The following is an 18,197-nucleotide window of genomic DNA, read 5'->3' on the forward strand; positions in this document are numbered from 1 at the left end:
CTGCAGCTCTGAAAATAAATTCATCAGTGCCATCTCTTCAGACTCCATATATATGTGTCAGTATACGATATTCACATTTCTCTTTCTGACTTAGTTCACTCTGTATAACAGGTTCCAGTTTTGTCCACCTCATTAAATAGATTCAGATATGTTCCTTTTTATGGCCAAGTAGTATTCCATTGTATATATGTACCACAGCTCTTTATCCATTTATCTGTCAATGGACATCTAGGTTGCTTCCATGTTCTAGATATTGTATAAAGTGCAGCAATGAACATTGGAGTACATGTGTCTTTTTCAATTTTGATTTCCTCAGGGTATATGTCTAGGAGTGGGAATCCTGGTTCACATGGTGGTTTTATTCCTAGCTTTTTAAGGAGTCTCCATACTGTCTTCCATAGTGGCTGTATCAGTTTACATTCCCATCAGCAATGCAAGAGGGTACCCTTTTCTCCACACCCTCTCCAGCAATTATTGTTTGTAGACTTTTCGATGATGGCCATTCCGACTGGTGTGAGGTGGTATCTCACTAGTTTTGACTTGCATTTATCTAATAATGAGTGATGTTGAGCATCTTTTCAAGTGCTTGTTAGTCATCTGTATATCTTCTTTGGAGAAATGTCTCTTCAGGTTCCTTTCCCACTTTTAGACTGGGCTGTTTGCTTTCCTGGTATTGAGTTGTATGAGCTGCTTGTATATTTTGAAATTAATTCTTTATCATTGTTCCCTTTGCTATCATATTCTTCCATTCCAAGGGCTGTCTTTTCACCTTGTTTGTAGTTTCCTTTGCTATGCAAAAGCTTTTAAGTTTTATTAGGTCCCACGTGTTGATTTTTTTTATTTCCATTACTTGAGGATGTGGGTCACAGAAGACCTTGCTTTGATTTATGTCATTGAGCGTTCTGCCTGTTAAGAGTTTAATAGTTTCTGGTCTTACATTTAGGTATTTAATCCATTTTGAGTAATCCATATCTTTGTGTATGGCATTAGGAAGTGTTATAATTTCATTCTTTGGCATGTAGCTGACCAATTTTCCCAGCATCACTTATTGAAAAGGCTGTCTTTGCCCCATTGTATATTCTTGCCTCCTTTGTCAGAAATAAGGTACCTGTAGGTACATGGGTTTATCTCTGGGTTCTCTATCTTGTTCCAATGGTCAATATTTCTGTTTTTGTGTCAGTACCATACTGTCTTGGTGACTATAGCATTTAAGTATAGTCTGAAGTCAGGAAGGCTGATTCTTCCAGCTCCATCCTTCTTTCTCAAGACTGCTTTGGCTATTCCATATGAATCATGAAATTTTTTGTTCTAGTTCTGTGAAAAATGCTATTGGTAATTTTATAGGGATCACACTGAATCTGTAGATTACATTTGGTAATATAGTCATTTTCACAATATTGATTCATCCTACTCAGAAACATGGAATATCTATCTCTTTATGTCATCTTTGACTTCTTTCATCAGTGTCTCATAGTTTTCTGTATACAGGTCTTTTGTCTCCTTAGGTAGGTTTATTCCTAGATATTTTATTCTTTCTGTTGCAATGGTGAATGGTATTGATTCCTTAATTCCTTTCTGATTTTTCATTGCTAGTATATAGGAGTGCAAGTGATTTCTCTGTGTTGACCTTGTATCCCACAACTTTGTTGAATTTGTTGATTACTAGAGCTAATCAGTGAATTCACAATAGACTTTAAATTCCCAGATAAAAGTGTTGAACACAGACCATCAGACATACATTTTCTGACAGTGGTAAGCTTTGAAAAATATGTTGGAAACAGGATGTAATACTTTTCATAATAAAATTCTAATGGTATTTCTCATAATAAACCAGATATTTGTGGACATTTAATATTCATTTTCAAGAAATATGGATGGCAAATTTAAGAATATATGCATTGCTCAAAAAAGGTCAATAATAAAATGTATTTAAAGAAGTTTAAGAAGTTTTTCATTTTTTTGTTGTTGTTTTGGTTTTTAGTAAATGACATAGTCTTCAATATTTATTGGGCAATATGAGGACTTTAGATGTTGAGAGTTAGTAAAAAATTTCCTTTTCATACTTAATGTGGTTATTAACACAGCAGAACATTGAAACGTAAACTGCTTGTTCATAATAAAACTATGCTACAGAAAAGCATATTATATTAAACACACATTTATGAATTGTATATAATGGACTCTCAAAAATTATGCATTAGAAGACATGGGAAATGATGTTACTTTCTACTGTAATCAAATAGAATTCATTTAGAAAAAATTTAATAAATTTCCAGTATATTGAAATCTCTTTCAAATCATGTTAAGTTTTTAAGAGTTCAACCAGTTAACACTGTGCTGCTAATGTAATGGAAGATGTGGTTTTTGACTCCTGTGATAGCAAATTGGCAACCCACAGAGAAAGGTATCTATGCATTTATGTAATACCCAGAAGTCACACCCTGAACTTTTGCTGGTAACTTTTCAAAAGCAATTAACTGATCATTAGCCAAAAGGGAATGGGAAAAGATGGTCTGTCTCAGAACAATCAGCACTATCCAAAGCCCAATCAAATAAGCCTAATTTGATACTTTCTCTGAAGGTTGCAGGTTTGTACCATGAACTATATGTTGCAGCCTATTTTGGGGAATTTTAGGATATGATTAATTTCAGCGAGTAAAGCTGTTCTATATAGTAGCTTCATGAATGAATTTTTTTAACCAGTGTTGATCATAAAACTGTACTTCATTTATTATTTGCATTTGGAGCAAAGGAAATATTATATACCTCAACTTTTGAATGATTCAAATAAGACAGTGATCTGGGAAAATTTCTCGTAGCTGAATTCTGAGGTGAAATCATTGAATATTGAGTTGAGACACATGGCTCCCCTGGACAAAGAAGAGAAACAATTACATACAAAAAGATAATAGTGCTGGATTAAGGATGAATGTTCATGAAAAGAACTGATTCAATGTTCTCCCTACTTACTGAGCACAATCACTGGGTTACATCAATCAGGGATTCACCTGAGTTAAGGAAGTATCACCAAGAATAACATGTGCTTTTTTGATGTTCAGTGCCTACAAATTTCCAGTGGCTCACCACTGCTCTCAAAACCAAGTCTGAGATCCTTAACCTCTGATCCTAATTCATATACTACTACGCCAATTTAATTCCTATAATCACAAACCACTGGCAGGTGTAACTGGATATTTGCATTTCATTCAGTCTGCAATGGAAAACCATTCACAACTTGAATAGGTGAATAACCAAAACTGGTTTTTGGAAAATTGCTTTTACACCAAAACATACAGTGAATTAAAAAGAGGAGGAAGAGGTTGGGGAAAGATTACTAAAATATTCAAAGATGGACAAAACAAAGTCAGCTGTTTTGGGAATGGAAAAGAGGAGAGGGGAAGAGGAATTAAGGCGGTAGGTTAGACAGAGACTGGTAACGTTGGGATACGAAATTTAAGAAAGAGAAAGAGTCGAAGATTAGTCAAGTTTTGTGCCTGGGTAAAAACAGAGGATGAAGAATTTGATTTCTGTACTGAATCTGAGCTGGTCATTGGCTACGACATGGAGGGTTCTAGCATGTTCTATGTGTGTATACTGTAGGATATGCATGGAAGTACTTTGAGTGACTTCCAGAAATCTAACAACATGCAGAAAAACTTAGTTTTTGTATATTCCACTCATGAGGAGATACAAATTAGGATATATTGCCTATAAGGAATATATGGCAGTGGAATATGAGGGCCTTCCTGGGAAGTGCTCTGTACTGTAACCTACTGAACCACAGTATGTCAGTACCTTACTCTACTTATTACTGGAACAGCTACAGCAGGTATTCTAACTTGTCCACACCTCACAATTTTTTTTTTCATTTATTTTTATTAGTTGGAGGCTAATTACTTTACAATATTGTAGTGATTTTTGTCATACATTGACATGAATCAGCCATGGATTTACATGTATTCCCCATCCCGATCCCCCGTCCCACCTCCCTCTCCATCCCATCCCTCTGGGTCTTCCCAGTGCACCAGCCTTGAGCACTTGTCAACTGGCTCATTTTTATAATGTATTTATGTTCACAAGGAAATTTGTCTACAATATTCTTTCTGCTTTCCTTGTGAAAAAAAAGCTTATAATCTTTATCTTTCTGGCTTACTTCACTCTGGGAGTATCCTGATCCCCCCTCCCACCTCCCTCTCCACCCGATTCCTCTGGGTCTTTCCAGTACACCAGGCCTGAGCACTTGTCTTATGCATACACCTCACAATTTTCAAAAACCATACTCATCAAGAAATCATTCAAATTTTTAGGCTAATTAAAAAATTAAAATTCATAAAGTTTCATATCATGCTTTATTTTCCAAAATAACCATGAGTTTTATAATCAAGTAAAACAACTTGAGAAACTATATGGTGAAACCATAATTAGGTACTTAACAAAGAACAATTATAAAATGTTTTTTATTTTCTTACCTCTATCATCAAAAACACTTGGTTTTCTACTTATCTCTCCATCTTTCTAAATGGCACAACATTAAAGATAAGAACATTCATTAGTAACTTTACTTCATGAAGAGATTTGCCTTCCATCAATCAGCCAAATTAATACAGATTTTCTTGTCTTTAATCTTCTAACTCTCTCATGAAAACTATCTCAGGGGCAATACTTAATACCAGCCTCCTATAGTACCTTCTACAGGTAGGTACTAGTTCTATAGGTATTTCACTAGTTCAAAATTGAGTTTAGTATGTAGCCATGTATAAATCTGCTCTTCTTCCAGTATTCCATAATTTGTTTAAATTCATGGTAATCTATTTAATGGCTGATTCTAAAAACTTTGGTCATTTGTTTTGTTTCAGGGAAATACAATCCAAACTATTCTAATCCAATTAGTGCTTTAAAAACACATTGCTTAGAATCAAAATAAAATTTCCATATTCTTTATTTACTGTAAAACATTTTTTTTGTGTTTGTCTGCTTCCCTAAACAGTAAGTCCTCAAGAGGAAAGATTATGTATTATTCTCCTTTGTATCCTGTGTGACTGGTTTATTCATTTTCCCTTCCTTCTGAAAAAGCCATAGGGCTTTGGCCAACAGATGCACAATAGACGTTAGATATTATTATCATTGCAGTTGCTAACTGATTGTTTGGATCAGTTTCTGAGTTTAGCACAAAGGTAAATCAACACATATAGGGAAAAGGATCAGTTCTCAGGAATAGACCCTAATATCCCTAACAGATAAGTTAACATGCTAGAGAAGGAGATGGTTCTTAGAAGCAACAGTTAACAAGATAAATTAATAATCAGCATACAAAAGTTTGAGACATAACTTTATACCTTTTGTTTAGCATCATCTTGTGTGTCTGGCTGACAAACAACAGCAGGTACAGTTTTTTGGGCAACATTCTTTGAACTACTTAGAGATCTATGAAGAGTGTTTACACAGGGTCCTAAAAGAAATGAAAGAGAAACAGCATATTTTTAAAAAGAACTCACTGAAGTATAATTGAAGTAACATAAACTGTACTTATTTTAACTGCATGGTTTCCTGAATTTAAAAATATGCTCATAACTGTGAAGCCATCACTACAACCAAAATAAAATTTACAATACCCCCTGAAAGTTCTCTCATTCACCTTTGTAATCCATCTATCTCTTTCTTCCCATTCTCTGACAACACTGCTCTGTACTTCTAACACAAGATTTATTTGCATTTTCTAGAATTTTATAGGAATGGGATCATATAGTATGTATTCTGTTTTTGCCTGCTTTCTTTCAGTTAACATAATATTGTATATTTTAAAAATTCATTCCTTTTATTTCTAAAAATTATTCCATTGCAATGGATTTGTCACAATTATTTTTATCTACTGTTGTTTGAGATTTACAGTTTTGGCAACTTACAAATATTTATGAATTTACCTGCACAAGTTTTTGTGAATATACGTTTTCATTTTTATTGAGTAAATACATAGAAGTAGATGGCTAGGTCATATGGTAGGTATATGTCTAATTTTTAAGAAGTGTCAAACTGTTTTCCAAAGTGGTTGTACCATATCATACTATTCAGCAGTGTATCAAAGTTTTAATTCTTCCACATCCTTGTCACACTTAATAGGCAGAAGAAAAGAAATAAGATCCAAGTGAAAAGGAAATAGAAAAACAAGAGAAAATAAACAGTTTAAATAAAACTGATAAGTCAGACTGATCAGAAAAAAGAGAAGACACAGAGATAATGGCATAACAGAGTCTATAGATAATACTAAAAATAATAAATTATGAAAAGGTATAGCAATAAGTTATGAGATGTATTTTCCATAAAAAGCAAAAAAATGACCAAATCTCATTCATGAACAAATAGAAAATATGAAGATCATATCTATTTAATAAATGGAATGTGTAGTTTAAAACATTTCCACAAAGAAAACTCTAGGCTCAAATGACTTTCCTTCTGAATTATACAACATACCAAAGAAAGAATTTACACTAATTCTACACAAATTCATCCAGAAAAATGAAGAGGAGTAAACTCATCTCCTAACTCATACTTTGAGACCAGAATCACTCAGATATAAAAATCACATAAAAATTACAAGACATTACAAGAAAAACTCAGTTAATATCTTCCCATGCCAAAAGATGTAAAAATTACAAATAAATTGAATCTAACAATATGTACTAAAAAATAATATATAATGAATAGTGATGCTTATCCCAAGAAATATGGTGGTTTATTATTCAAAAATAAGTCAAAGTAACTTACTACAGTAGGAGCAAATTTAGATGATTACCTCCAAGATGCAAGGAAAAACATGGGAAAACTCAACACCCATTCATGATGAAACTTCTTAGTGAATGGGAGTATGAGAGGATATGTCTTTCTTTTGATATAAGTTATCTTCAAATCTCTAGAGCTAATATTTTAGTTTATATTGATCACTTAGCCTTAATTTTAGAACAAGATCAGGATGTACACAATCACCTTTTTGTTCAACATTGTTCTGGAAGTCCTGGCCAGCAAGAAAAAGAAATGAAAGGTGAACACACAAAAATTCCAAACGACTGTTGTAGACACTGGAGAGCTGAAAAGATACATGCATGCCAATATTCACAGCACTGCTATTTACAATAGTCAAGATACAATAATCCAAGTTCCCATCAACAAATGACTGACTTAAGATATACACACACAAACACACAAAATGGAATATTATTATTGTGTGGCCATAAAAAGAATGAAATATTGCCTCTTGCAGTAACATGGATGGACCTAGAGAATATTATGCTTAGTGAAGTAAGTCATACAGAGAGAGACAAAATACTTTATGATACCACTTATATGTGGAATCCAAAAGGTAATACAAGTGAATCTCTACAAAACAGAATCAGACTTACAGACTTAGAAAACAAACATGGTTACCACAGGGGAGACGGAGTAAGGGAGAGACAAATCAGTATGGGATTAATGGATACAAACTATATTCATAAAATAGATAAAACAACAAGGATTTGCTGTATAGCACAAGGAATTATATTTAATAGCTTGTAATAACCTATAAAGGAATATAATTTGCAAAAGACCGTGAATCATTTTTACACCTAAAACTAGCATAATATTGTAAATAAACTATACTTCAATTAAAAAATTAAAATTTCTATGGAAATGCAATGGCCCTAGAACAACCAAGTTAACCTAGAAAAACAATAAATGTTGGAGCACTCAAACTGCCAAATTTCAAGACTCATTATAAGGCTACAGCAATTAACAGAATACTGTTTTCACATAAGGGCAAACAGACCAATGAAACAAAAGAGCATGTCCAGAAATAGGTCCAGCTATATATACCACTTCATCTTTTCAACGATGCCAATGAAATTCACTGGTTGAAAACAACTGAATGTCTACAGGATAAGCTTCTGAGTTAACACGAAAGCTAACAAAAATCAATAAGGTTGTGTCAGAAAGGACTTAAGAGTTATCTCGAAGGGGCTCTTACCTGCTAGAGCTGTCACAATTTCAGCATAAACAAGCACAGTAATAGCAATATGGGCAGTTTCCCTGGTAGGTCAGTGGGTAAAGAATCCACCTGTAATGCAAGAAACTGCCCAGGAGTGCAAGAGAGTCAGGTTTGATCTCTGGGTGCGCAAGATACCATGGAGGAGAGCATAGCAACCCACTCCAGTATTCTTGCCTGGACAATCCCAGGGACAGAGGATTCTGATGGGCTACAGTCCACAGGGCTACAAAGAGTTGGACCTGACTGAGCGACACAGCACACACGTATGGAAGATGCTACTGAAACAATTCATTATTTTGAAAACTAATAAATGATGCTAAAATATTAAGCATCAGTATGCTTTTCTTAACTACCTGTATCACAATGTAACCAATCAGAAGTTGAGAGTAAATTTCTTTTTATTAGATGATTTAATTTATAAAGGAGAGATGATAGAATTAAAATAACCCAATTTTGAAATCTATAATTAATCCATGGATCAGGCCTTGAGCACAAATGGCTGTTAATATCACAAAGAGAAAAACAATGCAATATTATGGTGCTTCCTGATAGAAAGATACACGACCATCTATGAATCAACCTTGCTAAAGAACCTGAACCTGAAAGTAAATAAATTAATTCTTTACTAGAAATACAGAAGAAATAATATACACTATATAGATGCAATCAGCAAAAGTTCAGTCACTGAGGAGCTCAACAAGGCAAACAATTCAGTTTCTGAAACAAATAAACTGTAGTCTGAAAAAAGAGAAGGGAAGGAGGGAAGAAGAGGGATATATGGAAGGAGAATCCCATAGATTAAAAGAGACTCAGAAGATATACAAACTACTGTAATATTTGTCAATGTAGATTCAAAGTAACTTCCAAATATTTCTGTGATATTTATGAGATTACTGGAAAGCTGAATAGTGATTTAACGTCTGGTTACATTAAGGACTTCCCTAAGGACTTCCCTGGTGTCTCAGGTGGTAAAGTGTCTATCTGCAATGTGGGAGACCTGGGTTCGATCCCTGGTTGGGAATATCCCCTGGAGAAGGAAATGGCTACCCACTCCAGTACTCCTGCCTGGAAAATCCCATGGACAGAGGAGCCTGGTATGCTACAATCCATGGGGTCACAAAGAATTGAAAACAACTGAGCAGCTTCATTTTCTTTCACTTTACATTAATGACTTATTCATTTCTGTAATGCGATCATGGTATTGTGGTTATGCATTAAAAATAATCTTTATCTTTTAGGTACATAGTAATATATTGATGGATGAAATAATGTGTGAGGTGCTTTAAAACAACAGGGCACCAGGGAGAAGTTGAGGGCACAGACAAAACAAAATAGCCCATGAATTGTTGAAATTGAAAGAGAGGCACATAAGTATTTTGTTGGTTTTTGCTTATGTTTGAAATGTTTAATAAGAAAGGCTAAAAAATGCCATTAACAAAATAATGAAAATATTTACCACAAATAAGGTAAAAGATTAATAATTTTTCAATATCAAAGAGAATCCATACAAATGAGCCTGAAAAAGTAATAAAACATACAATCTATAATGAAAATATATGAAATATTATTGTACTGAATTAAGAATTTCTTCACATCAAAAATATTTGAAAAATAATAGATATATGTATATGTTACTTTCCTATACACCTGAAACTGACACAAAATTGTTAATCAACTGTACTCCAATAGAAAAATAGTTAAGATAAAAAGAATAAAAATAAACAGAAACATCAGGGGTTAAAAGGCAACCAAAATGTAAGTTGACTAAACGTAATAGATTGTCTACCTCTATTTAGTTATTTAAATAATGATTACTTTGTCTGAGTGGGTGTTTGGTGTATGTAGACGTATTATATAAGGTACCTAATAACAAAGGGGAGAGGAATAAGGAAATAAGGAATAAGGAAAATAGTGCTAAGATTTCCACATTTTACACTTTACATAAAGAGGTAGAATGTCTAGTTAGAGTTGATTGTGATAAGCTAAGTAAGTATACTATTACCTTGAACAACCACTAAAATATCTGTACAAAGAGATATAGTAAAAACAATAGCCACAGACAACTGGGAATCAAATTTTTAAAATACCATGTATAATAGTACCAAAAATGAAGCACTTATTCATAAATATAACATAACATATACAAGATTTCTAAGCTGAAAACTACAAAACACTTATGAAAGAAATCAAGGGTAACCTAATCAAATAGAAAGAAATATCATGTTTATGAACTGGAAGACCCTATAAAGATTTATTTCTCTTTCATTCAAAAATCCTGGCATATTTTTTTATGTAAACTTGAGTATAAAACTTATACTCAGGCAAGTGAATTAAAATGTCCACAAAAACTGGGAAGAAAAATAAACTTGCTGGAAATTATACTACTTCATTTTAAGACAATAACAAGCTACAATAATCAAAATGCAATATGGGCGAAAGGATAGACATACTGAATAATTAGAAGTGGAAAATTGAAAGGCAAGTCACAGATTAAAGTACTTTCAAATCACATACCTGAAAAAGACTTATATTCAGAATACAGTAGTAACTTTCAAAATTCAATAGTAAGAAAACTGTCCAAATAAAAATGAGGAAAAGGCTTCAACAGCTACTTCACCAGGCAGGATTTACAGAAGGCAAAAAGCATATGAGAAAATACTCATCATCATTAGACATCAGAGAAATACAAATGAAAGCCACAATGATATATCATTACATCTATTTAAATAGCTAAAATAAAAATTACTGATAATATCAATGGATGCAAGGATACATAGTAAATAGATCTCTCATTCATTACTAATAGGGGATACAGAATGTTATAGCTACTCTGAGAAATAGGCAATTCTTTATAAACTTCAACATACGCAATAATAATCCCTTGTTCACACAAAAAGCTTAATGTATACTTAATGTATACTTCTGATCTTTCTATTCATAATCACCCAAATCTGGAAACAACCAAATTTTCTTCAACTTATATATGCATAAATAAATTGCATACACACAATGGAAATAAAAAGGAGTAAACCACTGACAAATGAAATAATTTGAATGAATTTCAAAGGCACTATGTTGAATGAAAGGAACGATTATCAAAATGTCCATTTATAAGACATTTTCCAAAGGAAAAAGAATTGTAGTGATGGACAACATATCAGTGGCTGCCTGGGCTTATCAGTGGGGAGGAAGGAATACAAGACTGCCAAAGGACATTTCTGGAATGTTGGAAATGTTATGATTGTGATAGAAGTCACACAATTTCATGTGTATTAAAACTCATGCAATTACAAAAAGCCATTCCATTTTGCTTGTTAAAGTAATTTTAAAACAAAAATAAATTACCTTCAGATCTTTTTTTAAGAATGTAAAAATATAGAGACAAGAAGCAAGAACTGTAGAGAATTCTGACCTCTGAACTCTGCTTGGATTGTTGCCAATTACAAAATGTTGAGAAAACTGCCCATAATAGTGGAAAGGCTATTACACCGTATGGAATTCATACTCAATTCAACAATGAGAGGCAAAGTAAGGAGGTTTGATTATGGTGAATGAGAGAGAGGAACACTTTTAATATATAATTGTGATATCACTACTGTACATTTCTAAAGTTCATAAAAAAGAATGATTCACATGCCAATCACTAGGAGTGGAAAGTAGAAATAGTACCTCCCCGCTGCCCCCAGATAAAGCATTAATACAGTTTTAGAATTCATCTTTGTCTTTCAGTTATACTTAGTTAAATTTATAGTTTTGATACCTGGAGAACTGTCACAGATAGACCAGTACCCTGGTGAGGCTGAAAATAGTACTTTCCATTTACCATTCTCTCGACCAGTATCACTGAGATATTCTGACATCAATGAGAAGTAAATGGCAACCCACTCCAGTACTCTTGCCTGGATAATTCCATGAACAGAGGAGCCTGGTGGGCTACAGTCTATGGGATCACAGAGAGTTGGACATGACTAAATGACTAACTTTCTTTTCTTTCTAAGACGATTCTGAGCTGCATTCAACATTACAGTTTTAGAAAATCATTCTGCATAGGATAACTGCTTCAGAAACTGAGAATTTAGTTTTATTGTCTCTATTTAGTGGATATGTGGCTTGTGTTGTCATAATTGTATATGTTGTAAGGAATTCTTTGGTGTTTTACTAAAAAAAAAAAAAACTTTGGATTTTAAAAATGGGACCCACAAAGCTTAGAGCTGAATTAAGTAAACTACAGTAGTCCTGATTGGAAGACAGCCTTAGCTCAATCCTGTTTCACCCTAGAGACTTTATGAGAGTAATCAAATTATACCCTCGGGTAAGAAAGATTTTAAACTTTTTATTTAGAATTTAACTGATAAATAAAAATGGATTTAATTTCTATACTTAATTTTTCCTTGGAAATTTAATATGGGAGAATAATTCATAATGCTCAGTTTAAAATAGTCTTATACTTCTGAGAGTGTATTATTTGGAGGATATTTATGCTGTTATTTGGGTACCTGGTCTAATCCAATGAGCTCTAACAGACAACATGAAGTAACACAAAATGATGTAAATAATAAAGTGATGTTTCACTGGAGTTCATGGTGGACTGAATTAATGTACTTAATTTCTGATCCACTTCATAATTTCCAAAAATCATTTTGGGCAATATAAAAATTATCTTGAAATTTTTTGTTTCACATATTGTTCATTCAGCAGCAATACACCATTTAAGTTTTCTAAAATGATGATATAAGGCCAAAATACTAAATTAATAATTAGAGATAAAATTCTGGAAGCAATAGAATTGTATCATTATTTGTAAGCATCACCCTAAATCTGTCATTTGACAAAAAGGAATAGAAGAATTATCTGCATTTAAGCCAAAAAAAAAAAAAAAAGCCATCCAAATTTAGTCTTCCCTAAAAATATTATTTAATATTTCTTATAATATTAAATTACCATATGCTCCTCTGTTTGGTTTCTGGTCAGCAACAGCATAAACTACCTTTATGTAATCATTAGTCTTCTTTTTCTTCTTTGGAGAAAAAGCTTTAAAATGCAACAAAACATTTATTTTTAATAATGGTGATGACAGAATTACCCAAAATACACTCTCTTATCATACCATAATAGGAAATGAGCCCACATGCTAATTATATTCAGCATTTTGGAGAGGTATTGTAGAACAAGAAGAAATGTGAAATGGGATTACTCTTCAATATTATCCTTTTAGGTTAAAAGATATACTTGAAGGGACAGAATTTTCTTCTGACAGAAAAGCTACACCTGGGCTATTAACTGTAACTTACTATTTCCTTTTCATAGAGATGGGATATCAATAGAGCTACTGGCTGGAGACCCACGAGCCCACAGTGACAACTGCAGCTCTTGAATGTGCCTCACAAATTAGCAAAAGTAACCACATACATATCCCTTCTCTGTAAAAAAGGAAATGATAATTCCTGCTTCTAACAAATTAGGAGGACAAAGGAACTTCATAGCATGTGTGCTCAATGTTTTTTCAGTAAAATTGTCACAAATGAGAGTGATCTTTCCTCTAACTAGACCAGGTTCAGTCAATATTCCTTTCCTCTCTTATTCTCTCTGTCCCTCTGGAAGCTATTTGGAAGATGACAACATCACTATAGAGGTATAACTCAATTTGTCACCTAGATAAAATAATTTATATACCACTTCCTCAAAAGAGATTTGAGGTAACAATTTGTTTCAAGTGTCTTCTTGACCACATTCACAAACACACAGACACACACACACAGAGTACTTAGTACTCTGTGAAACACAAAGGTGGGAGTTACAATATTATGGGTAATTAAGATAGTAGGAAATATGGAATACATGGATTAAGAACAACACAAAGTATTAGAGATTTCAAAGGAGAGGTATCTTACAATTACAGACATCAAGAAAGATTTTTTTATTGTGTCATTTATGGTAAATATTTAAAGAATTGTAAGATTTGAATAGATGAACAGTAAACATGGCATTCCAGGCTAGAAACTTGGATAAAGAGAAGCACAGAAGTATAAATGGTAACTTGTGTTTTGGGAAAGGTCAGTAGTCTCATTTGATTAGACAATTAACTGAATGCTTGCTATAGGCTAGAACTTTGGGGCTCTTTATGGGATTTAGAAGTATTATCTTCTCAGATGATAAAACTGATTCAAAGATGTTAAATAATTTGTATAACCTATTTACAAGGCTAGAAAATGATAAAGCAGGACTTGAACTTCAGCAGTTTGGCTCCGGTTTGGGTGCATATCACCCCTAGAACATATCCATTTTCTTCAAGGAGGTAATGTGAAGTAAAGTTAGGTTTAAGTTTGACCCTCGATGGTGATGAATGGTTGCTTAAGAAGTCTGAGCTTCATTTAACAGTTAATAGGAATCTAAGTTTGGTGGCCAGGAGAAGAAATTTTATCAGAGTAGACCTTTACATATAATCATGTAATAGCATAAAAAATGGATTTGAGGCAGGTAAAAATAAGACCCAATGGAGACTAGTTAATAATCTACTGGAGTGACAAAGGGAGGCTCTCTCACCAAGAAACAGCGTTGATGGCACAGAGACAAGATTGATGGGATGCTGTGATAACTCATGGAGGATTATTATGTTCTTCCCTGATACATATACTCACAGATAATTAAAAATAAACCTACATATTTTTATTCTGGCCAAGAAATTTTAATATAATTAATTTAATAAATACTACTATAGTATTATAATGTTAGAAATAAGAGGAAGTTGGTAGATACTGGGCATAACAAAGTAATGACCTGAAGTCCTCCTTTAAACTTTCTTTGTTTCTTCCTTTTTTCCTTTTTCTTCCCTTCCCTCTTTTTTTCTACTTCCTCCTTTCCTTCATCTTTTTTTTTTTTTTGGTACTATCTATTCTTTATGGCTGACAAAATAGTAGAACATCATGTTGGTAGGTAATAGCAATTATTTACAAATTTTTAGTTTCAGTAGCACAAAATATTACAGGTTCTTATGCAATATTGCTGTTTACATCATTGGACTTTACTTCCATCACCAGTCACATCCGCAAGTGGTTGCTGTTTTTGCTTTGGCTCCATCTCTTCATTCTTTCTGGAGTTATTTCTTCACCAATCTTCAGTAGCATATTGGGCACCTACCAACCTGGGGAGTTCATCATTACTGTCCTATCTTTTTGCCTTTTCATACAGTTCATGGGATTCTCAAGGAAAGAACACTGAAGTAGTTCACCATTCCCTTCTCCAGTGGACCACGTTTTGCCAGAACTCTCCAACATGACCCGTCTGTCCTAGGTGGCCCTACACAGCATACTCATAAGTTCACTGAGTCAGACAAGGCTGTGATCCATTTGATCAGTTTGGTTTGTTTCCTGTGATTGTGGTTTTCATTCTGTCTGTCCTCTGATGGATAAGAGGCTTATGGAAGCTTCCTGATGGGAGAGACTGACTGAGGAGGAAACTAGGTCTTGTTCTGACAGGCGGGGCCCATCACATTGATTATATTCTTTACAGGCAAACATGGAGAAGCTCTATACAGTCAGTAAAAACAAGACCAGGAGCTGGCTCAGATCATGAACTCCCTACTGCCAAATTCAGACATAAATTGAAGTCAGTAGGGGAAAATACCAGACTATTCAGGTATGACTGAAATCAAATCCCTTATGATTATACAGTGGAAGTGACAAATAGATTCAAGGGATTAGATCTGATAGAGTGCCTGAAGAACTATGGACGGAGGTTCATAACATTGTACAGGAGGCAGTGATCAAGACCATCCCAAAGAAAAAGAAATGCAAAAAGGGAAAATGGTTGTCTGAGGAGGCCTTACAAACAGGAGAGAAAAAAAGAGAAGTGAAAGGCAAAGGAGAAAAGGAAAGATATACCCATTTGAATACAGAGTTTCAAAGAATAGCAAGGAGAAATAAGAAAGCCTTCCTCAGCAATCAGTGCAAAGAAATAGAGGAAAACAATAAAATGGGAGAGACTAGAAATCTCTATAAGAAAATTATAGATACCAAGGGAACATTTCATGCAAAGATGGGCACCATAAAGGACAAAAACGGTATGTACATAACAGAAGCAGAAGATATTAAGAAGAGGTTGCAACAATACACAGAAGAACTGTACAAAAAGGATCTTCATGACCCAGATAATCATGATGGTGTGATCACTCACTTAGAGCCAGACATCCTGAAATGTTAAGTCAAGTGGGCCTTAGGAAACATTAGTATGAACAAAACTAGTGGAGGTGATGGAATTCCAGTTGAGTTATTTAAAATCCTTAAAGATGATGCTATGAAAGTGCCGGACTCAATATGTCAGCAAATTTGGAAAATGGAGCAGTGGCCACAGGACTGGAAAAGGTCAGTTTTCATTCCAATCCCAAAGAAAGGCAATGCCAAAAAATGTTCCAACTACCGCACAATTGCACTCATCTCACACGCTATTAAAGTAATGTTCAAAATTCTCCAAGCCAGGCTTTAACAATATGTGAACTGTGAACTTCCAGATGTTCAAGTTGGATTTAGAAAAGGCAGAGGAAACAGAGACTAAATGCCTACATCCACTGGATCCTCAGAAAAGCAAGAGAGTTCCATAAAAACATCTATTTCTGCTTTATTGACTATGCCAAAGTCTTTGACTGTGTGGATCACAACAAATGGTGGAAAATTCTTAAAGAAATGAAAATAACACACCTGATCTGCCTTCTAATAAATCTGTATGCCTGTCAAGAAGCAACAGTTAGAACTGGACATGGAACAGAAGATTGGTTGCAAATCTGGTAAGGAGTACATCAAGGCTATATATTGGTACCCTGCTTATTTAACTTATATGCAGAATACATCATGTGAAAAGCTGGGCTGGATAAAGCCTAGGCTAGAGTCAAGATTGCCCGGAGGAATATCAATAACCTCAGATATGCAGATGATAACACCCTCATGGCAGACAGTGAAGAAAAACTAAAGGGCCTCTTGATGAAAGTGAAAGAGGAGAGTGAAAAAGCTGGCTTAAAACTCAACATTCTGAAAACTAAGATCATGGCATCACTTCATGGCAAATATGGGGAAACAATGGAAACAGTGAGAGACTATTTTTGGGGGGCTCCAAAATCACTGCAGATGGTGGCTGCAGCCACGAAGTTAAAAGACACTTGCTCCTTGGAAGGAAAGCTATGACCAACCTAGACAGCATATTAAAAAGTAAAGACATTACTTTGTCAACAAAGTTCCATCTAGTCAAAGCAATGGTTTCTCTAGTAGCCATGTATGGATGTGAGAGTTGGACTATAAAGAAAGCTGGGCACCAAAGAACTGATGCTTTTGAACTGTGGTGTTGGAGAAGACTTGTGAGAGTCCCTTGGACTGCAAGGAGATCCAACCAGTGTATCCTAAAGGAAGTCAGTCCTGAATATTCATTGGAAGGATGGATGCTGAAGCTGAAAACTCCAATACTTTGGCCACCTGATGCAAAGAACTGACTCCTTGGAAAAGACCCTGATCCTGGTAAAGATTGAAGGTGGGAGGAGAAGGGGATGACAGAGAATGAGATGTTTGGATGGTGTCACTGACTCAATGGACATGAGTTTGAGTAAGCTCTGGGAGTTGGTGATGGACAGGGAAGCCTGGAGTGCTGCAGTCCATGTGGTCGCAAAGAACTGGACATGGCTGAGCGATTAATCTGAACTAAGCACAAAATATATTTTAAGTATAAGGAAGTTGTCTAGAACTGCAGTATAGGGATGACTCTGCTGAATCACTTGATAAGGCTATTTTAGTTTGTTTTAATTTATCTATATATATATCTATGCCTACATTTCAACTTGAACTGTGATAGGGAAATTCCTAGAATCCTGCCCTGGTACAAAGCAGATAGCAAGCATTAGTAATTGTTTTGCAAAAGAATTTTTTACATAAATATATAGTCAAGTACTTTCTACATAGCTACATTAGATATTAATATTCTCACATGCATAATGTTGTTCATCTTGTTCTCCGTAATCATTTGTATTTTTCCTCATATCTTCTTTTTTAATGCCACTTTCTTGCATTTTTTGTAAATGATAAGCCATTTTTTTCTCTAGAAGAGCTTGTTTCTAAAATATTAAACAAGTATATTGGTTAACATCAACATGCTATTTAAAGATACAAATACATATTTAAAATGTGACAGTATGTTGGAAATG

The 18,197-nt window shown here is 34.2% G+C and overlaps 1 protein-coding gene across 1 annotated transcript in view; it reads right to left on the bottom strand.

Annotated features, from left to right (window-relative positions):
• FSIP2 (fibrous sheath interacting protein 2) overlaps positions 1-18,197 on the bottom strand; it is a 127,782-nt gene that overhangs the window by 76,719 nt on the left and 32,866 nt on the right. The window contains exons 8-12 of the mRNA XM_020886299.2: positions 17,981-18,107; positions 12,959-13,048; positions 5,337-5,449; positions 4,470-4,515; positions 2,767-2,870 (exon numbers count right to left, since the gene is read on the bottom strand). Of these exons, the coding sequence (XP_020741958.2) occupies positions 2,767-2,870; positions 4,470-4,515; positions 5,337-5,449; positions 12,959-13,048; positions 17,981-18,107 (480 nt within the window). The remainder of the gene's footprint in view (positions 1-2,766; positions 2,871-4,469; positions 4,516-5,336; positions 5,450-12,958; positions 13,049-17,980; positions 18,108-18,197) is intronic.

Source organism: Odocoileus virginianus, chromosome 13, assembly GCF_023699985.2.
Source record: "Odocoileus virginianus isolate 20LAN1187 ecotype Illinois chromosome 13, Ovbor_1.2, whole genome shotgun sequence".
NCBI lineage: Eukaryota > Metazoa > Chordata > Mammalia > Artiodactyla > Cervidae > Odocoileus > Odocoileus virginianus.